Here is a 24,994-nt window from a genome sequence, read left to right as displayed (position 1 = left end):
ATCAAGGACAATTTTAACTGCAGGAGGCAGATGACCCCTCATGATGAAGGTCACCTCTGAAGGACAGAGTCTCTGGCCTGCACATAAGAGAGAAAAGATGGGTTATTAATGCACTGGTTTGTTGTTTCTGCAAACAATGCAGAATGAAGTGGGCCTTTGTACAGATGGCCTTCTTGTTGTGTGCTATCTCGTTGATTCTGAGGGATGGCCACCCTACAGAGCTGAGCAGAACTGCCCCACAGGGTTTCCTGGGCTGTAATCATTTTTTTCACCCCCTTCTTATTGTACTTTAGATGAAGGTTTACAGAGCAAATTAGCAGTGCGTCCGCCCAGGCCACAGCAACCTCTTCCTTGCCCTGCCTTTGTTGCCTCTCAGGTCTGGCTTTCTCTCATTACTTCTGTGCTCCTTTTGGTACACAAGTAAAACATTTGCTGCTTCCTGCACTAAGCAGGGGTTACCGCCTAGACAATTGTGAGGCTATGACCACAGTTGCTGCATCATGCTTGACACAGAGGGGAACTCTACAAGGCTGTCACCTCCCCCAAGTCCACTGGGAAGCAAGGCACACATCTCTTCTACTCTGAGATCTCTAAACTTGTCTGGGTGTCTATCATCACTACCATACCTGCCTCACACCCACACACACCCTAGGACTAGGCTAGGAGAAGGGGAGCGTTCATCAATGTCTAAGCTTCCTTGCTTGGTTTGCTTTTGAAACCTATAAACATCTTCTTTCTCATTTGGATTTTGTTTTTGTATCATCCATTCCCTGTGGCAATTAATGCAACTGATTAAATGGGGGGGGGGAGACAAGCATATAAGGAAATAGAAGTGCAGGAGAGAAATCTTGACTGATACCTTAAAATGTTATCTCATTTATACAGTATTTTGTACTTTACAAAGTGCTTTCATTTATATCATCTAATTTAATATTTGCAATAACCCTTTGAGGTGGGTATTAACCTCATCTTACAGAGGAAGCAATCGAGGTAAAAACCTGTTAAGAGATTGGCCAAAGGTCATACAACTATAAACAACTAAGCCAGAGCTTAAATTTAGGTTTTCCAACCTAAGTCCTGGGCTCTTTCTCCTAGTCTTCTAGAAGCATTTGCCCTGAGACAAAGGAAAGAATTCTTGAACCTGAAGTTTTCAAACTATATTCCCCCAAGTCCCAGGGTTCTGTGCAGGTGTTCTGTGTTCCAAAGGGAGATGACGATGGTAGGTAGCTCCTGGGGTAAGGCCAGGGGAAGGTACTCTTGGCCCTCAGTACTACCACCTGGGCCCTCATTCGACCTGTGTCCATTTTATGTATTCAAAGTTCCGTACAACTTTTTTGGGTAGAGGGGCAGAAAGGCGGGATAGTTACCTTCAGGGTTTTGGGAAATTATTGCTTTAATTTCAAAACATGTATTTCTAAGGAAGAATTTTCATGCACCAGAGCAAGCAAGTTCAGGTCTTTCAGAAGGAAGAAGGCAATCATTTGTTGAATAATGATTTAAGTGCCAGACACATCATTAATTGTCCCACTGAATTCTTACAGCAAAATTCCCCCTAGGCAGGCATTTACTACCAGTCATTTTACAAATAAGAGATGGAGACTGGAGAGAGGCTAGGTAATTGGCCCAAGGTCCCACAGCTAATGGTGACAGAGCTAGGATATGCACCCAGACCTGTCTCATGTTCAAATTCCACAGCATCGCCTCCCTAAAGGTCTGTTCCTAAGCTGAAACAATGACAGACGAGGCAACCAGGGTCTTCTTGAGTTTGACGAATCGACCGGCTGCAAGGGCTTGAAGTCCAAATAACAAAAGTAAAGAGCCGTTCTAGGATGTCACCATTCCCACTACTCAAAAGCAAGTGAAATCCCTAAAGCCGGAAAGGTGCACCAAGGCCCAGGAATTGGCACCCGCTTCAGCCACACACGGCTCCTCACAGAGGCAAGCGTCTGCACACTAACGTGGACTCTTTCTATTCGCGACCAAAGAACTAGGGGAAGGGGCACACCCCGTCGGTTTGGTCCAGAGGGTAGCCTGAAGTCTCTAGAACAGGAATCAAGAAACATCTAAATGCCCAGGGGGACCCACAGGTGATGCAAATGAGGGCGAGTCTTCCAACGCAGGTGCTTAGTTAGCGCCTTCTGGCTTCCTTGTACCAAAAAGCTATACCCGCTTCCATTTCTCTTTAAACACGCAGCCCTCGTGTTTAGTCATAACAGAAATCTGGGAGCAAACAAAAAAGATCTCCTCTCTCCCCTAACTCTTATAAAAACACGACAACAGAGGAAACAGATGGGAATCAACCACCCCGGGGTGCCAGGAGAGGACGCTGTGCTCTTGGTCCTTCTTCCGGGCTGGCCATGACCACTTCCGGAGCGACGGTGCGCGAGGCGGAAGTGCAGGCTCCTCGCGGCTGCTGCTTCTGGGCGGGCGGAGGGAGGCTCGCGAAGCGGGGGCCGGGCCGGGCCGGGATGGCGGCAGCGGCGGCCGGGGCCGCGGCCTGGGCGGCCCAGGAGAAGCAGTTTCCGCCGGCGCTGCTGAGCTTCTTCATCTACAACCCGCGCTTCGGGCCGCGAGAAGGAGAGGTGCGTCGGCTTGCCGCTGAAGAGGGCCCGGGGGGCGAGAGAGCCGGCGGGACAGCGCCGGTCCGGGGGAGCGGCTGGGTGGTGCATGGGAGGCGGCCCCCGACTGGAGTGCTCGCGAGCAGCACCTGTCATGCTGCCCTCCGTGGGCGGCGTTTACCGAGCTCCCGCTTGGTGCCAGCTGTGGCGCTGGGGATACGCCTGGAACCAGAAGACACCGGGGGATAAAGGCTTAGTGTATTGAATAAAGGTTTATCAGGTTAACCTCTCCCGACGGGTTGAGTCTCTTTGCACAGGTGCTGGTCATTCAGGTTGAGCTTGTGTCTTTGTTACTGGAAGTCCCTGAGTAGAAAGGAGCGTGGAGCAGGAGTGGCGGATTGTAGCCTTAAAGTAATGCAAGCTTGAAGGACCCTCGAAAAGTTTTTTTTTCCCCCCGTCCAGATTAATAAGTAAAGTCCAGGAGTTGTGGTTTTTTGTATTGCCTTGTTTTGGTTTTTTGAAGTCGGGACGATTTCTTCCCCGAAGGATGTCCGGAGCTGTTTTGTTGGCAGCAAAGCACGGTCCTTTTGAAGGCTGTCAGTTCAAATGCCTGTGAACTTGCTGGATTTAATTTGCAGGGAGGTGTAGGTCTAAGCACGTGTGCGTACGCTGTTTCTTCTTCCCTTTTTTTTTTTTACACGGGCTGGTGTATTACACATTAGCCTGAGAGAAAAAATTTAAAGATTGAATTTTCAGAAAAATTGGCTAGTGTTACTCGAATGAAGTGGGACTTACATACCGAATGTCCCAATAGCCGTTCGGGCTGGTCGGTAGTATTTATACAATAATCTCTGAAAACAGCGTTTTCAATGGTTGTGCTGCTTATGTTAATGTCCTTCTGTTTTTTATACTTTAGGAGGAAAATAAAATTTTGTTTTATCATCCAAATGAGGTAGAAAAGAATGAAAAAATCAGGAATGTTGGATTATGTGAAGCTATTGTACAGTTTACAAGGTAATGCCTTTAAATGTGCTTTTGTAGAGCTGAGTGAATTCTTAAAATCTATCCTGGAGAATTGTCCCTAATATAGTCTTTTAATCTTTTTAGGACCTTTAGTCCCTCAAAACCTGCAAAATCTTTACATACGCAGAAGAATAGACAGTTCTTCAATGAACCAGAAGAAAATTTCTGGATGGTCATGGTAATTCCATATTCAGTGTATCTTTCTGAAGCTGTATAGTAAAGTAATGGATGATGTTTACTATTAGAATTTAGAAAAGTCCTCTGGCTATTGCATAAAAATAGGCTTACAGTAAAGTTGGCTGTGATTTTAAAACCAAGTTCATATTCATTGCATTTTTTTCTTGGGGGCTGTTTTAAGAAATCGTTTCTAGTATTACAACATGTTCAAGTTTTGTTTAGTAGGGGAAAATTAAAATTATATAAGCCAGTCATGTAATTTCAGCATATCAAACTTCGTAGGTTGTTCGGAATCCTATAATTGAAAAGCAAAGTAAAGATGGAAAACCAGTTGTTGAATACCAAGAAGAAGAGTTGTTGGTAATGTGTTATTTTTTCATTCCTGTTTTTAGAAAAAATGTAGCACTAAATATGTTGAGTGACTTAACTAGAGTTAAACAAGATCACCCTGGCAAAAGTTTCTCAGGGTACATAGCAAAGTTTTGAGTTTATTTGCATTGTGTAACTTGTTAAAATGTATACATACAGTATCACACTAATACCTACTACTGATCACCTATGTTCAAAGCCTTCCTGAAATGAGGATTCCTGAGTCACAAATATAAATACCCTTTCAGCACAACTATTACAGGCCCAAGTTTATAAGCATTAATTGCTTTGCCAAGAGTAGACCTTTGCTGTACAATATACTTTGTTTTTTTTTTTCCTTCGTCCATTGAATTAAGGCCTGTACTATGTTTTTGTGTTTATAGGACAAGGTTTATAGTTCAGTGCTACAACAGTGCTACAGCATGTACAAGGTGAGTGTGACATTCTTTTTAAAGTGAGAGTCTAACAGATACAAGCTTGTGGCTGCAACAGTGAACTCAAACAGCAAAGATTGTGAGGTTTGCGCAGTGTTTCGTTCTTTTGTATACAGGATCGCTGAGTCGGAACCGACTCGATGGCACCTAACAACAATTTACAAGCTCAGGGGTCTTTTAAAAATAATTCTCTGATGACTGCCAAGTGAGTACGTATTTGTCTTAAGGGAAATAGTGGGACTCTGAAAACAGGTATTCAGGTTTATGCATACATTAATTGGTAATTACTTATCAAACTGCCTTTTCTGTTCCGGACTTTGTACTAGGTGCTGTATCCCCACTGGTGAGCAGTACGATTGCACATACTTTTAAAATTTACAAAATATGGTGATATCATTTATGTAAAGTGAAACTTAGATGTGAGTGGAGATTAAAAAAAAAAGGCCAGGACAATTAGGTTGTTTCATAAAAATAACATCACCTAACAACGTACTTACTTTTTTGTAATTTATTTTATAATTCATGATTTTGTACGTAAACATTATATATTTAAAAAGAACTGGAGCGTTAAATCAGCTGAATTAATCTAAAAGGAGAAGGACTTCTCGTGTTGGAAAATTGAAGGGCGTCAGGAATTGACTTATATAATCTTTTACACCATTAGCTTTTTTTCTAAGTGACCTTTTTTTTATTATGGAGTCCCTCGGTGGTGCAGTGGTTCATGCACTTGTTAGCTAACTAAAAGGTTGGAGGTTTGAGTCTACCAAGAGGAACCTTGGAAGAAAGGCCTGGCAGCCTACTTATTAAAAAGCAGCCATTGAAAACTCACAGTTCTACTCTGACATACATGGGGTTACCATGAGTTGGAATCAACGTGACAACTGGTGTGTGTGTGTTTTAGTAAAGTTAATAACACTAAACAAAGGAAATTTGGAGAATACAGACACAAAGAAGAAACAAATCAGATAATCTTCTGTGGTTTGCGTTTTACATTGGAGTTATATTGCATATGCATATTTGTGTTCTGTCTGTTTAACTTTTTAAGCATTTTTCTTTACACCTTTAGCTTTTTAATGGTACCTTTCTGAAAGCCATGGAAGACGGAGGTGTCAAGCTCCTAAAAGAAAGATTAGAGAAATTCTTCCACCGGGTAAGTATTTTGAATTTCATTTATAATTTTAGTAGTATGCAAACAGATCTTTAGAGATAAATAGATAAAAGTTTGTTTCTCAGATACCAAAACCTAGAATTTGAAAGTGGCAAAGAGCCTAAGACAGAGCGTGGCAAAAACAAAACCTGTTGCCATCGAGTCAATGCCAACACATAGTGACCCAACAGGACAGAGTATAACTGCCTTATTGAGTTTCCAAGGCTGTAATCTTTATGGAAGCAGACTGCCATATCTTTCTCCCGAGGAGCAGCTGGTGGATTTGAACTGCTGACCTTTTGGCTAGCAGCTGAGTGATCAGCCACTAGGCCGCCAGGGCTCCTTGACAAAAACAGACCAGTAAAGAAAGTCATTAGGTTTGAATTGTTGAGGCTGTCTTCTAAACTTTTGTGTATAATCAGAGCATCGTCCTCTTTCTACATGGCTCCTTAAAGAGTCTTGGAGACGTCTTTTGATTTCATTCTTGTTCTGCATTTGTCTGACCGTGTGGGCTCACTCAAAAGCCATCTACCTTTCTGTGGATTGGTTCCCTCTCATTCTAATTAGCAAAATTTATACTCTTTCCTGAGTGGTACATTCTTAAGGGCTGACTGTTTGTTAACTGGTATAATCTATATCGACTGTAAGTAAAAGTTTTTGACAATGACAGACATTGTTATTAGTGTGATTTGTCCCAGGTGAATAAATGACTGTCCCTCAATAGTTGCCATTTTCTCTTGCGTTGTAAATTGGATTTTGCCTATCTTGCCCTGGACCCATTGTATCCGTTGCTATTGAGTCAGTTTCTACTCACAGCAACCCTAGACCCTAGAGGACAGGAAGCAGACTGCTCCATCTTTCTTCCCTGGGGTGGCTGTGGGTTTCAATCACCAACCTTTCAGTCAGCAGCCAAGTGCCACCAGGACTCCCTCCTCTCGTCAAATTCAATTTATCTTGGAGGGATAATCTCAAATTATTTTCCCTCTAAAACACCTTTGGTGTCTTTTTTTTTTTTTGTTCTCTTATTGTTAGGCATTAGTAACACTTTTTGTTTGTTTCTTCACTTTAATGACCATAAGTGTTCGCTCTCATACTGTTTGCTAATTCCCTGTTCTTATCCTCATTACTCTCCTCCCTGTGAACAAACTGTTCTTGCACTGTAGTCAGGACTTCGTGTCCTCACCACATGGCCTTTCTACCTGATTTTGGTAGAAAATGGTGCCGCCTGTCTATGACGTTACCATGTGGATTCCTAAATGACCAATCTAGTTTGAAACAGGTCAAACTAACATAAGGAATTAAATACTTTAAAAAAGATAAAACGCAATACTCAATAAACATAAATAGTTTTGTTTGAAGGAGCCCTCGTTACATAGTAGTTAAGCACTTGGCTGTTAATTGAAAGGTCAGCAGCTGAAACACATTAGTGGCTCTGTAGGAGAAAAGACATGACAGTCTGCTTCCGTAAAGGTTACAGCCTTGAAAGCCCTATGGGCCGGTTCTACTCTGTCCTGTAGGGTCGCTGTGAGTTGAAATTGACTCGACGGCATGCAACAACAACAGTAGTTTTGAGTTTTATGTTTTGAAATTGGTACTGATTTCACATCTGCTTGTTGGTCTTATCAGTTAGTGCTGTTAGTCAGTACGGAGTTGTACCGTAAATGTTAATCTAACAGGATTAATTATTTTCAGTTATCCAAGAGCAGGGCCGTCAATGTACTGTGAGTAACTTTTGTGCTTTGTGTTTTCCCTGCAGTATCTGCAAACACTGCATTTGCAGTCATGCGACCTACTTGACATTTTTGGTGGAATCAGCTTCTTCCCATTGGATAAAATGACTTATTTGAAAATCCAGTCCTTTATTAATAGAGTGGAGGAAAGCTTGAATATAGTCAAATACACTGCCTTTCTCTATAACGATCAGCTCATCTGGTAGGTGCACCCCACTTTGGCGTGTAAAGAAGAAAGTCTCTTAGGATGATAAAAACAGCAATGGCGGATTGGCAGCATGTTGCCAAATAGGAACTCATAGCAAGGGGCATGGGTGGGAAGCATCTTTACAGATATTATCAAAATAAAGCAATGGCTATATAAACCCAAACCAGGGTACTTTTGACTAAAATTAGGGTTGAAAATTAGTTTTATGAAAGCATCAGGTAAGATTTATAAATTGTATTTTTATGTTGGCAGTTTTCCAAATGCAGAAATCAATAATTTTTCATGCTTTTTATTTAAAAATATCCAAGAAATCAAAAGGGAATTGCCCCTGTCACAGAACTATGTTTGAGTCCTATAGTGGAACAAAAACATAATTTCTTCGAAGAAAGTGTTGATGATCAAGAAGCAAAGGTAAACTTCAGTGAAACCTGTGAGAGCCAGAACTTGACAGGACCACCTTGTTTTTCTGGGTCTCACATTTTCCGCCTTTGACAGGGTGCCGTCTTTATTACCTTTCTTTCTCATTTTAGTGGAAGATATCTGAGTTTGCCTTCTCTGACAGGTTTCCCTTACACAGGTTCCAGGTTTTGCAGGTTTTATTGTATTACCAAATGTCCTCAGCCACCTAAGACCAAACTCTGGGAACACCACGTGAGTGTGCTAAGACGGCAGCTGCCCAGAGGATCGATCCTGAAGAAAGCGTGTCCCTCTGTGCTATTTCCTGGTGGCTGAGAGGTGCTGTGTGAGACGAGCTGCAGAGGTCCAGGCTCCTGGTAGCACTTCTGCTAAGAGAAGTTCTTGAATGAAAGTACTGTGCGTCTGTACCAGCACCAGCGGTGGCGTACCTTAGTGCATTGCAGACTGCTGACTCCGCCGTTCATGGCTGGCCACTTTGGAGTTGCTGTTTCACTTAGAGTACGTGTGGATCTTGGAGTAGAATCAACAGAAGTCCACTTAGTACTGAAATAAAAACAGTTCCCAGAGTAACAGACAAAGCAAAAAGAAAAGTCAGTCTCGACGAAGTAGTAGTGTCTTATTATGCAGATGAAAGACTCGGTATGTGATGTAAGTGGAAGGAAAGTTTTTCGTTTTTGTAAAAGGAAAGATTACTTACTGTGCTTGAGAGACTTGGAGACCGTCTGAACTTCCAGCATGAGTGTGCTGTTTCCTGTTTGATAGCAACCATTGATGGAACCCTGAATTATCTGGGCCTGTCAGTGCAGGGTTTTGCTTGCATTATGTGTTTATGTTTTGTTTCTTGCACTAAGCAAGGAATTCTGTTTCAGTTTTTTTTTTAACTTTTTATTTTGAGATCATTGAAGATTCACAGGCCATTGTAAGAAATTTTCAGTGGTAGCAGCTTGTGTAACGATAATAATCGCATTGTGTTTTTTAGGGGAGGGCATAAGAATGGAGGGTGACAGATAAAGTGAGAGAGTCGCTGTGGTCAGAGTGAATGGGGATTTTACAACAGGCAAAGTGGGAATTGGCCTCCTTGGTATTTTGTACTCTGAACACCTGGCTTCAACTGCTTTTTTTTTTTTCCACTCTGAAAATTGACACTGAAATATTTAATGCCTAGCAGGTCTTACACAAGGAGCCTAGGTGGCACAGTGATTAAGTGGTTGGCTACTAACTGAAAGGTTGGTGATGAGAACCGACTTAGTGGCTCTGCAGGAGAAAGACCTGACAATCTGCTCCTGTAAAAATTACAGCCTAGAAAACCTTATGGGACAGTTCTACTCTATCACACGGGGCCGCTACGAGTCGAAAGTCGACTCAATGACACCTAACAACAGGTCTTTAGTGGTATAAAGCCCTAAGTACAGTGTACGTGGTAAACAGTAAGTGTTGTCTTTCATTTCCTTTTCTAGCTTTCTCCCCATGTCCTGTGGTCCAGAGCAGTGGTGTCCCACAGCAGTACAATGCAAGCCACACACGTAATTTTAAATTTCCTAGTAGACATGTTAAACTAAAAAGAAACAGGTGAAATTAATTTTAATAATGTAGTATTTTACCCAGTGTATCTAAAATATTACTTCAGTATGTAAGCAACATAAAAAAATTATTAAGCTGCTTTATTCTTTTTTTGTGCTAAATCTTTGAAATCCTGTGTGTATTTTACACTCACTTCGACTAGCCACATTTCAAATGCTCAGCAGCCACAATTCCTGATAGCTGCTGTTACTGCACATGGAAGAAACCCTAGAATACAAATTGCCCAGCCCATTCATTCTTCATATCTTGCCTTCTACTTATCATCCGCCTCCCTCAGTCCTTCTTATTTATGTCTTAAAAGGAAAATAGCATGCAAAACCTGTTTTGTTTTTGTTTCCATCTGTGTCTTCTCTCATCTCCATTATTTCAGCAAAAGTTCGAATTGGCAGTTCAGTTGGCCTGGTTGTCTGCCTTGTATTTCCACAGTTGATATTACTGTAGGAGAGAGTGTTTAAGGTGTTGAACCACTTCTCGTCTTTTGGCATTGCCTTTGGACCCAGAACTTCTCTTTCTACTTAGCAGAAAACAAAAGAAACCTGCTTAAGGGTATTAAAAAACAAAAACAGAACCTGTTGCTGTTGAGTGGATTCTGGCTCACAGTGGCCCTGTAGGACAGGGTAGGACTGCCCCATAGGGTCTCTAAGGCTGTGATCTTTACAGAAGCAGACTGCCACATCTTTCTCCCCCAGAGCAGCTGGTGGGTTTGAACCTCTGGCCTTCTGGTTAGCAGCTGAGTGCTTAACCATTGTATCACCAGTGCTGCTTCTTAAGGGTACTGGGCCCCCTTATAGTTTTAGTTTGGACAAGACATTATGAAAATGGAATCTGGAAAGAAGAGATGTAGTACAGTATAGGAAGAGAAAAAGGTGAGACCAGAAAGTTGGAAGCCTGGGAAAGTCCAGCGTTTATTTGCCAACACAGGCCAGACTTTATCTAACCTATACTGAGAAAAGAAGAGAGTGCCTCTGGAAGAAAGTGTAAAGGTCTGATTTATATAAAGTTAGATTTTCTTCCAGAATTTTCTCTATTATCTTGAATGGAAAAAACCCAGATACGAACTCATTGTTTAAAACCTGATTACGAATAGAGTCTGATGCCGGTAGTTCTCAATACCTTTTCCACATGCTACTTGTTCTTTTCTCATTTTAGATTAGATGGTTTGCCCAAAAGCTGCTTTCTTCCTCTCTCCTTTTGCTGACACTGAAGTCCAGAGAATTAAAATCGACATACATTTCTGAGACATAGCAGGATCAAGTTCCGTGCCTAGAGCATACCAGTATTTTTCCAGCGTGCAAGATGAAAGAATGCGGCGTTAACTGTAGAACCCAGAAAGCTCAGAGAAATCTTCTATCTGAAATGAGCATTGTGGTTTTTAATGCTTCCTAAATAATCTTAAGAATCAAACCTGTTGTGACTTTTTATTTAAAATGGTATGTAAAATAAAGGACTGCATCAGAGTAGCCTCTGGCAGATCAGGATAAAGTTCTAGTACCGAGACTGAAGTCTCATTCATCCTGTCCTTGAACTCCCATTCAAGGAAAGGGCTTATTGATATAATGATGAACTTTATCACAGAGCGATAGAAAGAGAGAGGACCAATTCCAAATATTTAACCATCCTTTTCTGCTGTTTCAGGAGTGGATTAGAACAAGATGACATGAGAATTTTATACAAATACCTCACCACATCTCTATTTCCAAGGCACATTGAACCTGAGGTATGATTGGGTACTAAAAGATAGCTATGTGTGTATATAATGTACATATGTTTATGTGTGTGTATTGGGGGAGGGAGGGGATGGAGTGACATGGTAATGGGTGGAATATTTGTGATTTGTATTTTATGTCAGTAGTGTGATATCTAGAGGAGGCCTGGTGGCGCAGTGATTAAGTGCTTGGCTGCTAACCAAAAGATCAGTGGCTCGAACCCACCACCTGTTTCACATGAGAAGGATGTAGCTGGTTCCATAAAGATTTACAGACGTTGAAATCCCATGGGGCAGCTGTACTCTGTCCTATAGGGTCACTATGAGGTAGAGTCAACTTGACAGCAGTGAGTTAGATGGATGAAAACTACTTACGATAAACTAAGTAAAGTAAAATTCAGGGTTGTATAGACACTGAGTTGGAATCTACGCAATGGCAGTAGGTTTGGTTTAGTGTGGTATTTAGGGAGCCCTGGTGGTGCACTGGTTAAATGCTTGACTCCTAACTGGAAGTTTGTTGGTTTGAACCCACCCAGTGTTTTCGAGGGAGAAAAGACCTGGCCGTCTGCTTCCGTAATGGTAAAGCCTAGAAAAGCCTATGGGCAGTTCTGCTCAGTCACATGGGGCTGCTATGTGTTGAAATTGATGCAACAGCACACAACAGCAACAGTGCAGTGTGCTATTTAATGATATTTAGTGACGTACCAGTTAGTAGCGCAGAAAACCACATTTGTCAGCTCTTCTTCAGTTTGTTACATTCAAATGCAATACCAAAGGTATGTTTTTTTGGACGAGGTATTTGTTGAGTTGGAGAAAAAAGCTGGGTTCTTAGGTTCTGGGAACTTTGAAAATTCAGGGATCTTTGATAAAACAGGTTAATCCTATAGTCTTTTCATCAACAAATACAAGCTCCAATTTTTAGTAAATGTCATGTTGGCCTGCGTAGCTTTTCCACTCTGCTCCTAAATTTCCCATCTTCTGCAGAGAACTTTAAATAGTATTGCAGCATCCTCTCCAAAGAATCTTTTTGGAGCTTTAATTAGGTTGGAAATGAGAAGTGTTCGTAGCCCATAAAAATCACTGTTTTGGCTCACATGCACGCCTTCGTTCTAATTTCGAAGGGCACATATTAAAACAATAGGAAATATCTCGCATAGATACTGACAGCAAGGTTTTAAAAAGGCTGTGCACACATCATTCTTTTCTAGGCAGTTTGTTGTTGCTGAGAACATGTCCAGCCAAACATACACTAATTCACCAGTTCTTCGTGTACGATTCGGCGACATTGATTACAGCCTTCCAGTTGTGCAACCATTCTCACCCTCCTTATTTGCTTTCTAGGCAGCTTTAATGCCGTAGTTAACATTTCTTGATGCTGCCGTATGCCAGACACTGTCCTAAATGCCAGTCTCATCGCATCCTGACAACAACCCGGAGGGTTGGGTACCTTTAGCTCCATCTTACCCAAGGGCATCTTACCCAAGAACTCCCAGCTAGTGAGTGGCAGAGCCAGGAGTTGATCCTGGGATCTGCCTCTGATGCTAAAACAACTACTTATTGCCACACCCGTTGGTCATGTTTTGTGTGGACACCATCCAGAAGGCTCACTTCAGAAGGCTTTTCAGTGTGAGGCAGTGCTGGTGCCCCAATAGCAGACCCCACTGGCCACTTTATTGTGTACCTGCAGGCTTAGGTTTATAGAATCAGAAGCCACACATAGAAGTGGCAGTGTGGATATGAAAGGCAGACTACGGGTTTTTTCCACTGGATTTATTACGTTTCTGAATTTTTCTTTTGAGGTTGTAAGCTAAAGTTTTATACAGACTAGAAGAGCATTAATGATTTTTAGAAGAATAACACGTTCTAGCTAATGTAACTGTTAGATTTGGATTTTTTTTTCCATTTCCTGTGCATGTTGACCAAGAGCCCTGGTGGAGGAATGGTTAAGCACTTGGCTGCTAACCGAAAGGTTGGTGGTTGGAATCCAGCTCTTGGGAGAAAGACCTGGTGACCTGTAAAGATTAACAGCCAAGAAAACCTATGGGGCAGTTCTCCTCTATTACGTGGGGTCACTATGAGTCAAAAATCGACTTGATGGCACCAAATGAGAACAACGTGCTCAGTGACATAGTTTGTCTTCCAGCAAAAGAAACTGGGAATGTGTCACCAGTATGATTCAATGAGGGGGCGTGATGTAACGGTTAGAGCAGGGCCTCTGACCTCAGACAGGCCTGGGTCTGGGTCCTGGCGCTGCCACTTAGGAGCTGTGCATGTTGGTTAACTACGAACTTCAGCTTAGTTTCCATATCTAGAAAATGGGAGTACATTCCTCCTTGGGGTGATGTGAGGTGAAATTAAGTAATTTATGTCCCGTGCTTAGCACATTGCCTCCAGATGTGAGCCACGTGGGGAGCTTCAGTCACTGTTAAAAAAGGAGCTAAATTGTACGTGGGGTTTAGAGCAGGATGAAGTTATGTTGTGCTGGTTCTGATTAAAATCAGTGAATTCCTTATGTTCCCCTGTAATCCCCCCTCTACTTTTTTTGTGTGGGAGGGAGATGGGGGAGTTGATACAGAAATAGGGCCTGGGATCAGCGAGTAGACATGAATGCTGTTTTTCAAAGCTTCGAGAGTAAAAATCCTAATAAGTCACTTCTCAACATTAAATTTGTTCACAGTTGGCGGGTAGGGATTCGCCAGTAAGGGCAGAAATGCCAGGAAATCTTCAACACTACGGAAGGTAGGACTTCTGTTCTTTGATGTATAACGTTGGGTTTTAGTATCTTCTCTGGTAAATATAAAGTCACAGACACTGAATTCTCTTTGTGCTATCTCATTGCAATAATCACAAAGGAAATTCTCTTGTTTCTGGGGAATTAAAACTTTTCATCATGTCCTGATTTGGTGTTTTGCAAGTGGCGTCTAGCTTCAAAAACAAAAAAACTGATGTATGTTAAATAGGAATGTATTCTGTTTCTTCCTGGGTGTGATTTACCTGATTGAATCGAGTCATCTCTGTGCTTACTTTTAAGGTTTCTTACTGGACCCTTGAACCTTAATGATCCAGAAGCCAAATGCAGATTCCCCAAAATTTTTGTAAATACAGATGACACTTACGAAGAGCTCCATTTAATTGTTTATAAGGTAACAACTGCTTTTCCGCCCAGCGTTACAGATTAGTACTGAAGTCGCTATTTCTTGCACGTGTACACACATCCATGAGTACAGACGCCAGCCTTCTCCGTGTCTCTTGGAAAAGGTGTTGAAAGTCCTAATTACTGTGAAGCTCAAAATGGGTGCCCTTCTGGAGTAGTACGTTTTATTTTCAGCTCCCTTCAAACAGTGTTATTAGTGGAACCATAACTGTCGAGGGCTGTAATTAGCAAACAGTTAAAGTCCTGCGTGCTCAGAAATCAAAGGCTGTCACAGGTTAGTGTCTGTTGATTAAATGCCTTCTGGACGTGGCCTTGGCCATACTTTGGTATCTTCTGCTTTTGCTCTGATTGTCAAGCTGTGAGCTCGCTAACTCTAAGGATAGGATTTGGTCTCTGCCGGGATAGTATATATATCTTAGGTTGGAATCTTTTTTCCAAAGACAGTTTTTGGTTTAAGAAAGAAGACTTGAGCACATGTGTTTGTCATCTTTCCCGCCTGGGACAACACTTAAATTTTAATTCATGAAGGTGTGAGAACTAATACTGTGAGAACAGGAAGGGGTGAACATCCAAGGGTGAGGGAGTCCTGCAGCTTTCTGGAAGAGGGAGAAGATGTAAGAGTGATGCCTGGGAGAGCAGAGCAGAGGAAGGTGCAGCTTAGGACATAAGTGGAGGGGGAGCATTAAGGCAAGAGCCATCTGCCCTGTGGAGCCCACAGAAGCTCCTGGCTTGGACACAGTCACCTCGGAAGTCAGGAGAGGGAAGTGACTGGGGAAAGAGGGAGGATAAGCAAATGTTGTACACAGACCCCTCTCCCTATCCTTAAGTCCTGGTGGTGCAGTGGTTAAGTGTTTGGCTGCTAACTAAAAGATCAATGGTTCAAACCCATCAGCCAGCCCGTGGGAAAAAGATGTGGCAGTCTGCTTCTGTGTGAAGACCACAGCCTTGAGAACCCTATGGAGCAGTTCTGCTCTGTCCTGTAGGATCACTATGAGTTGGAATCGACTCGATGGCAACAGGTTTGGTTTGTTTTTTTTTTCCCATCCTTGTACACGGTCAGGCCTGCAATGGCACAGCTATACTTGGGTGAAAACAGGTTTTTTTTTTTTTTTGTAGTAAAAAATATATAACACAGCATTTGCCATTTCACCATTTTTTACACGTACAGTTCAGTTCAGTGACACCAGTTACATTAATCATGTTGTGCAACCATCAGCCAATATCGCTCGTCAGTTTTCCATCATCATTAACAGATACTCAGTTCTTCCTAAACAGTGTTGTCCCCCCACCCCCGCACCCCCGCAGCCACTAATAAACTTTGGTCTCTATACATCTGCCTCTTCTACATATTTTGTGCAAGTGGGATCATACGGTATTCTTTTATGATTGACTTACTTCTCTCAGCATATGTTCTCAGGGTAAATGAGGGCCTTTAAAAAAATATTTCTTGTATTTTTGGTGAAAATACACAGAGCAAATCACTCACCCATTCATCAACTTGTGCTTGTACATTTCAGTCACATTGGTTACGTTCTTCACATGGTGTCAGCAGTTTTGCTTTCTCTACTCTGATTGTTCCACACCTTTACCCTAGACTCACTGCCTCCCTCAACTTCTCACTGTGCTTTAGAGCTATAGTGGTCAATTTAGTCTCATATATATCATCTTTTAAAAGAGTGCAGCACTCAAGGCATATGTTCTTTAGTAGTTGAGCTAAACTATTTTGTTTAAAGATGTCTTCAGGGCATGGTTTTGTTCGAAAGTTTGAGAATCGGGGCAGTAGATTTTGGGGTTAATCCAGTCTCAGTGAGCCCAGTAAGCCTGGCATGTTTAAGAATTTGAAATTCTATTCCGCCTTTTTCTCCCTTTTGATCAGACAAAACATTCCAAGGGTTTAAAAGGAACCAGGGGCAAAGGCCAAACCTCACTTTGGGTGAAGTGAATCCTGTACTGTACCCTAGTATACTGTTCACAAAGGAACCCTGGTGGCGCAGTGGTTAAGCACTTGGCTGCTAACTGAAAAGCTGGCAGTTCGAACCTACTAGCCACTCCATAGGAGAAGAGACTTGGTGATCTGTTGCCGTAAAGATTTCAGCCTAGAAAACCCTATGGCCTGTTCCACTCTGTCTTAACGGAATTGACTCAGTGGTACACAACAGCAACAGATACTCATAATCATCAGCACATCAACTTTAGAACATTCTGATCTCCCCAGAACGAAACCTAATACCCATTAGCCATCTCTGCCTGTCCCTCTCCCCCCAGTCCCTGGCGACTGATCTACTTTTTGTCTCTATATAGGTTTGTCTATTATGGACGTTTCATATAAATGCAGTCATGCAATATGTTATCTTTTGTGACTGGCTTCTTTCACTTAGCATGTTTTCCAGGTTCTTCAGTGTTGAAGTATTTTCTCAATACTTCATTACTGTTTATGGATTAATATTCTGTTATGTGAATATGTTTTTATTTATTCATTGATTAGTTGATGAACATCTGGGTCGTTTCTTCTTTTTGGCTATTAAGAATAATGTTGCTATTGACTCTAAAAAAAAAAACTGCAGGCTAATCTCTCTCTTATTGTGCTTTAGGTGAAATTGCAGCTCAAGTTACTTTCTCATTCAAAAATTTACACACATGCTGTTTTGTGACATTGGTTGCAATCTCCACAATGTAACAGCCTTTGCACCCCAGGTTCCCTGTGAGGTCAGTATCTCTTATGAGTATAAATGCAAAAACCCAACAAATTACTAGCAAGCAGAATCCAACAGCATATTAAAGGAGTTATACACCATGACCAAACGGATTTTTTCCAGGAATACAGGGATGGTTCAACATTAGAAAATCAGACACCACATCAATAGAACAAAGGATAAGAACCACATGATCATCTCTATGGATGTAGAAAAACCATTTGATAAAACCGAACACCCTTTCTTGAAAGAAAACCCTGAAGAAGATTGGAATAGAAGGAAAATTCCTCAGTATGATTCAGGACATACATGAAAAGCCAGTAGCCAACAATATACTTAACGGAGAAAGACTGAGAACTTTTCCCTTGGAAGTGGGAACAAGACAAGGGTGCCCGCTCTTACCACTTCTATTCAATATCACATAAGTAATTCTAGCCGGAGCAATAAGAGAAGAAAAAGGTATCCAGATTGGAAAAGCAGTAGTTACCTTTATCTGCAGAAGGTATGATCCTATATACAAAAAATCCCAGAGAGCCTACAAGAAAACTTCTAGAGCTAATAGAGAAATTTAGCAAAGTCACAGGGTCCAAGGTCAGCAAAGAAAAATCACTTAGGTTTCTGTATACTAGCAGTGAGAAATCTGAAAGTGAAACAATTCATTTAAAATAGCATTTAAGAATAAAATACGTAGGAATAAATATAACCAGGGTGTGAAAGACTTATGCAATGAAAACTATAAAACATCGCTGAAAGAGATTAAAGAAGACGTAAATAAATGGAAAGATGGTCCACCTTCATGGATTGGAAAACTTAATGTTAAGATGTCCATACTACCCAAAGCAATCTATAGATTCAGTACCATCCTGATCAAAATTTGAACAGTCTTCTTTACAGAAGTAGAAAAACCAATCCTTGACTTTATATGGCATGGCAGGAGGCCCCAGATAGGTAAAGAAATGTTGAAAGAGAAGAACAAAGTAGGAGAACTTATACTTCCTGAATTTAAAACATACTGTACAGCTGTGGTAATCAAAACAGCCTGTTACTGGTATAATGATAGACACGTAGACCAATGGAATAGAATCGAGAGTCCAGAAGTAAACCCACAAGTCTATAGTCAACTGATATTTGACAAGAATGCTAAGTCCCTTTGATGGGGGAAGAAGAGTCTCTTCAATAAATAACCCCCCCCCCCGCCCAAAAAAAATCCATTGCAGTAGAGTCAATACGGACTCATAGCAACCCTATGGGACAGAGTAGAGCTGCCCCATACAGTTTCCAAGGAACGCCTGATGGATTTGAACTGGTGACTTTTTGGTTAGCAGCCATAGCACTTAGTCACTATGCCACCAGGGTTTCCTTCAATAAATGGTCTGGGAAGATTTGCTTTCCACAGGCAGAAGAATGAAACAGGATCCATGCCTCACACCATACACAAAACCAAATTCAAAATGGATTAAGGACTTAAATGTGCACACTTAAACAATAATATTCTGCTGTCTGGCCCAGCTTTTAACAGTGTATTATCTAACATAACAAAAGCACAAACAGCAAAGGACAAAATAAATAAATGGGACCTCATAAAAATTAAAAACTTCTGTTCATCAAAAGACTTTACCAAAAAAGTGAGAAGACAGGCTGAAGGGTATCTTTAAAAGCTATATATCCAACAAGAATCTAATAACCAAAATACATATAAAACTTTGACAACTTAAAAAGACAAACAGCCTAATCATAAAATGGGCAAAGGACTTAAATAGACATTTCACCAAAGAATATTCAAATGGCCACCAAACACATGAAAAGATGCTCAGCATCATTAGCCATCAGAGATATAAATTTCATCATCAGCCATCAGAGATAGCATTTCACTCCCACTAAGGGGTTGTGGTCGTGTGGTGGTGAAGTGCTTGGCCGCTAACCAAAAGATCAGCAGTTCATATCCACCAGCTGCTCCTTGGAAACGCTATGGGGCAGTTCTCCTCTGTCCTCTGAGTCGGAACCAACTTGACAGTACCTAACAACAACAACAACAGGATGGCTAAGGTTAAAATAACAAATATTGGCAAAGTTGTGGGGAGACTGGAACCCTTATCCATTGCTGGTGGGAATACAAAATGGTACAGCCCTTGTGGAAAATAATGTGGCTGTTTCTAAACCATATGACCCAACAATTCCTCTCCTAGGCGTGTATCCAAAAGACTTGAAAGCAGAGACTCAAAAAGACTTGTATATCAGTGCTCATTGCAGCACTATGCACAGTACCCAATAAGTGAAAACAACCTAAATGACCGTGAACAGATGAATGGATAAACAAGATGTGGTAAGACATACAATGGAATACTATTTTAGCCAGCAGGAGAAATGAAGTCTTGATACGTGCTACAGTATGGATGGAACTTGAAGACATTATGCTGAGCAAAATCAAAATAAGCCAATCACAAAAGGAAAAATATTGTATGACCTCACTTATATAAAAAGACAAGAAAAGGCAGATGTGTAGAGACCAAAGTTTAGTCATTTTTATTTATTCTGCCAGGAGCAGAAGGGAGGGGGAAAGGGGGGTTAACAGTGATGGAAAAATTGCATTCATTAAGAGTATTGCACAGCAGGTTGTCATAATTGCTGTCAGTAAGTTGTACACCTGTAAAAAGATGAATTGGCAAGAGTTATGTGATAAATATCTTTGGGTTTTCTAGAGAAGCAAAACCAGTAAAACGTATGACTATATAGAGAGATTTATATCAAGGAAACGGTTCATGCAGTCGTAGAGGCTGAAGCATCCCAAGCCTATGTATCAGGATACAGGCTTCTCAATTTACACAGCTGCAGAAGCTGGCGAACCCAAGATTGGCAGGTTGGAGAGCAGGACTCCCACCCTCAGGCTGTGAAGATGGAGGAATTCCAAGATCTGCAGATTAAGCTGATAGCTCAAGTCCCAAGACCTGGAGGTCAGACGAACAGGAGGCAGTGCAGGGTCCAGAGTGAGCAAAAAAGCCAGAACATCTGCTTATATTTGGATGCAGGCCACACCCCCAAGGAAGCTCCCTTACAACTGATCGACTGCTCACAGCAGATTGAGTCACGGGGGAGTGATTACATATAAAGACTGAGAATCGTGGCCCAGCCAAGCTGGCACACAGTCTTAACCATCACAATATATTTACAACAACAACAAAAAGAGCAGCTGAGGCTGCTTATGTACACCCAAACACCTCATGGGATTTGGTTCCTTGGTTTGGAGGTTTAAGGTCGTGGCTTCATGGGACATCCCAGTTAATTGGCCTAATAACGTGTTTAGCGCTTCTGTCCTACCTCCTAATCCATTGCGTAATGCCTGGAGTCTTAAAAGCTTGCAGGTGGCCTTCCAAGACACTACAATTGATCTCTATTCACTTGGAGACCATTTGTTGTGCAACAGAGGAAGAAGGAGGGTCAGGAATAGGAGCAGGATATGGAATGTGTGGCTAACTGCCTCCATGAACAACTGCCTCTTGCCATGAGACCAGAAGAATTAGATAGTGCTCAGCTAGCATTACTGAACAGTTTGGTCAAAGATTCTGTAGAAGAATCCTGATCAAAGGGGAAAATGCAGAACGTAACTTCAAATTCTCATGGACTCCAGACTTCCTAGAGCTGGGAAGGCTGACTGAACCCCTGAGACTGTTGCCCTGAGGTAATCTTCAAACCTTAAACCAAAAATATCCCTGAAGTCTTCTTAAAACCAAACTAATAGTTTAGCTTAACTAGTAAAGAACACCTGCCTTAAACATTATGCTCAAGAAGAGACCAGTAGTTGTATCTTAGATGGCAGCTGACAAGCTTTTAAGACCCCAGACGCTATTCACCAGGGTAGGGTGCAGAACATTGTCTTTATGAACTATGTTGTGCCAGTTGACATAGATGTCCCCTGAGTCTGTGGTCCTTCACCTTTGAGTCTAGGAACTTCGTCCCTTGAGGTGTTGGGTTATGTCTAAGAAGTTTTCATGACTGTGCCCCTTGTGTGCTCTATTGTGTATGTTATATTTACATGCAGCACCTACAATTACGTATGTGGAAATATCCGCAACCAAACCTGTATCTGCAGGTGGACATGCTCCCTTATACCCTCCCGCACCTCTTCAGTATACCTATCTATGTATCCATTTGTAAATTATTATTTTTTGCTAAATAGGAGTTGCTTATTAAGGCTTATAGTCACCTAGAGGACAGTTGTTTGATGCTGCCTGTTACTGCACATGGCAATAAAAGCTCAGAGAAGGTGGCATCGGAGACCATGGAGAATGGCTCCCGAGCCCTGTCTCTGGTGCAGTGGGCACGTGCAGACATGGGGTGCTGGAGTACCAGGCAGGAGCACCGCTGCCGTGCACAAACCCTGGCTCAGCGGTGGCAGGTTTTTCAGTGGCTTCCTCAAGCCACAAAAACATGACAGCGTATCAGTCCTGAAAGAGTTTCGTTGTATGTTTTTTGCCCTTTATTTTTTTTTTTTACCCATTCAACAGGAAAAAAAAAAAAATCAGACCTACACAGTGAAAGTGACGCAGGAGCATCGTGGCCCCGTTTGTATGCCCAGCATGCCATAAAGCTCAGCATTACTGGTATGAAACTTAAATACCTGAGGCTTAAGTGAAGAGAAAAGGAAATTAAGATGGCCTGTAAAGATGGCCTGTAAAAACTACCACCACCTCAGCACTGAGCCAGAGCTAGAGCGGTTTCCAGAACCTCAGCACATCAAGTCACATCGTTGTTCATCTGTGGACAACAGAGCCACTGGGGGCTTGGTCATGTGCAGACCAAGGAACGGCTGGCATTCCCGAGAAAACACCACAGTTTTCTCCAAGTTTGAGAAATTAAAATTCGATTTGCCTTTTAGTCTAGTAGGCAAAGGGGCTCATTAGCCTTTAAGACAGATACCAACAGATAATAAAAATGGCAACCCAGAAGGTTCTCATCAACCTTCTGACTTCAGTATTTAAGGGAAGTATTTTAGCAGAATGCTTGAAATGACCAAACAATTCATGGTTTCTTACGTTTGCTATAAAGCAATAAGGGGCCGAGAACTAAGCCTCACATAGAGATATTAAATGACTAAATATAGTTACATAATTGTTGCCAAAATAAAAAAAATTCTTTGGGATGTATTACGTTCTTGTTTTTAAGATTCTTGTATTTTGCACTAGGTCAGTCTGATTGATAAGCCAACAAAAAACACCTTTATTAGTGAGTCTACAGTATTATACATAGAAAGATCCAAGAGCGCAGAGCCATCTGGGCAAAATAATCTACAAAGAACTCAGAGATACAACAACTCAACCCCTGCGCGAGAAGACCACACCAGGCGTACATTTCTTAAACTTTGTTTTTCAAAGTCAAATGTTAGAACATATACAAAACTGGCTTACTCTTAACTTTGTTTAGATTCCGCCATTCCTTGGACACCACCTCCCCCTCCTCCTGGCGCTTCTCCTAGTGGGAAAAGTCCTCAGCGATGGAGGCGGTGTCCTTGTAGGAAGCGATGATCTTCAGCACTTGCTTAGCTTCCTTCAAGGGCCCCTCCTGGGTGTTTTGGGACTTTGTGACAGGCTGCTTCTCCTCTGGCCAGGTGTGCCAGAGCTAGTTCTTGGGCATGCCCTTGACGAAAATGCACTTGACATCAAACTTGCCCTTCCACTTGTCCTGTGACCACACCCCTGCGGGGGTGCCGTAGTCCACCAGTGACATCATCTTAGCCACGCCACAGAAGTGCCCACTCCCATTGACACTGAAGAGCAGGTAGACGGCCCCTTGCTGCCCAGGGAGCAGAAGGCGCCGTCTGGGTCCTTGTTTCCGTGTTCCGTGCTGCACCAGTTAAACTACTTGATGGAGCGGTGGGTGTCGTCCTCTGAGTAGCCCTTGACGAACATGTGTCCACTCTTGAGGTTCCAGTCAAACTCATTAGGGTTGTAGCTACGGGCAACTTTCAGTTTCTCAAGAAGGGGGTGTGATTCTCCACTTGGGGCCAGGTTGGGCTGGGCATTTCCAGGAGAGTCACTGTCACTGCTGGCCCGTGTGCCCTGCCCAAATGCTGCATTCCTGTTGCACGGGGTGTTGTATACTGTGGCTGGGCCCGAAGCCGTTGCTGTGCTGAGCAGGCTGAACGACCTGCTGTGGCTTTGGGGCTGACTAGGGGAGCTGCCGGGGAGCTGGGGCCTTCGGCACAGGCGTCTTGTTGTCCCAGGTGCCGATGTCCATGTTATGCTTGATGGGCCCGCTTGTGGCTTTCACCTTGGGCTGTACTTGGCCAGCTTGGCAATGGCAGCCCTGGTTTTGAAACAGGCATGTTTACATTTTCTCCCACGTTACCAGAAAGAATGCAGGTCGTCGTGGCACTGCTCATTACAGACTCCATTGTCTTGACTGCGGTCATGAGCAAGTCCCCAATCTTCAGGCCCACGATGCACTGCCCGGGGCTGTTTCCCGCGGGGCTTTGTTGAGCGTGTCTCCGTGGAAACCCGTCTGTCTATCCACAGTCGTGCTGCCCAGGGTGGGTGTAGCTGCTTCCATATGCTGAGCTCTGAGCCTGCTGCCCTTGAGACCCACTTGTCCCTCACACCGAGAAGGCAAGGTTTTTGTGGAAGAATTAAATCCATGCTGATAGATGTTGTTCCCCAGGTTCCCGGGCTGCCCCCAAACAGCACCGTGCATAAAGTGATGGTCTCCGTTGCCGAGCTGTCTGTAGGTGGTGAGGTGCAGAATGGGAGGGCCCCCTCCGGTCAACCAGGGGGCTTCATCGAGGGAGTAAGGAAATCTGATGGACGACAGGTAGTAACTGGACAAGTAGGGGTCAGTTAGGTCATTGAGAGGTAGCTGTTACTCCAATTTGACTGTCCAGAAAGGTAGGGCTCAAAGTCATTGTGAACAGTAGCCTTCTGATGCAGTGAACCATTTTGTACTTTAGTATCTTGTTCTCCCGGGGTCCACGCTGGTTATTCGTGAACAGCCGGCCACTGGGGCATCTGCCAGCTGCCGGCCCCAGGTGCTGGCCTGTCACTTCTTGCATTCACGGCCCAGGCTCCCAGGCGGCAGCAGCGGTAAGCTGCCTTGCTGGCGGGTTGGCGGTGGGCAGAGGAGTGGCAGGCCCGGACACAGGTGTTCTAAGGAGGCGCAGACTCCATTTGTACGTTATTGTTTGTTAGTACAATGGTGCAGCGTTGTCTGTTATAGTAATTGCCGTAGTTGCCATTTATCCTTGCACTCCTCTCAGTGTCTTCCTTTGCTTTGGTCACGTGCTGACTTCCCCCACACCACGTATTCCCTTCACCAATATTATCACGTGTCTTCTATCTAGTTGGTAATTTTTCCTCCCTCCCCCTTGTGCCTGGTATCCATCAAAGCATGTTTTTTCTTCTGTGTGTAAACCTTTTCTTGTTCTATGATAGTGGTTTCGTATAATATTTGTCCTTTTGTGATTGACTTATTTCACTCAGCGTAATGTCTTCCAAGTTCCTCCATGTTGTGAGATGTTGAAGTCATCTTCAAACCATGGTTCACCTTAACTAACAAAAAATGTCTGCCTTGAGCATTAAGGTCTTTTAAGAACTATCTGGATGGGATCAAATTGATACAGCAGCTTGAAAGATTAGCTGGGAACCTTAGGGGTTCCTTAGTTAACATGATTTGCAAATATTTTCTCCCATTCTGTGGATCGTCTTTTCACTTGCTTGATGGTATCGTTTGCAGCACGTGAATCCTTAATTTTCGTGGTGTCCGATTTATCATTTTCTTTCATTGCTTGTGCTTTTTGTGTTGAATGTTAGAA

At 42.7% G+C, this 24,994-nt stretch overlaps 1 protein-coding gene across 1 annotated transcript in view; it reads left to right on the top strand.

Annotated features, from left to right (window-relative positions):
- Positions 1 to 2,399: 2,399 nt before the first annotated feature.
- Positions 2,400 to 24,994, top strand: part of CCZ1 (CCZ1 homolog, vacuolar protein trafficking and biogenesis associated) — a 41,804-nt gene continuing 19,209 nt past the window's right edge. Inside the window, exons 1-10 of the mRNA XM_049902840.1 lie at positions 2,400 to 2,582; positions 3,475 to 3,572; positions 3,666 to 3,759; positions 4,041 to 4,118; positions 4,511 to 4,558; positions 5,628 to 5,711; positions 7,465 to 7,640; positions 11,280 to 11,361; positions 14,027 to 14,088; positions 14,381 to 14,492. Coding sequence (XP_049758797.1) covers positions 2,469 to 2,582; positions 3,475 to 3,572; positions 3,666 to 3,759; positions 4,041 to 4,118; positions 4,511 to 4,558; positions 5,628 to 5,711; positions 7,465 to 7,640; positions 11,280 to 11,361; positions 14,027 to 14,088; positions 14,381 to 14,492 — 948 coding nt within the window. The 5' untranslated portion in view covers positions 2,400 to 2,468. The remainder of the gene's footprint in view (positions 2,583 to 3,474; positions 3,573 to 3,665; positions 3,760 to 4,040; positions 4,119 to 4,510; positions 4,559 to 5,627; positions 5,712 to 7,464; positions 7,641 to 11,279; positions 11,362 to 14,026; positions 14,089 to 14,380; positions 14,493 to 24,994) is intronic.

Source organism: Elephas maximus, chromosome 12 (assembly GCF_024166365.1).
Source record: "Elephas maximus indicus isolate mEleMax1 chromosome 12, mEleMax1 primary haplotype, whole genome shotgun sequence".
In the NCBI taxonomy this organism is placed as follows: Eukaryota; Metazoa; Chordata; class Mammalia; order Proboscidea; family Elephantidae; genus Elephas; species Elephas maximus.
Note: the sequence above shows the minus strand (reverse complement) of the source record. Positions and strands in the feature narration are given on the sequence as shown.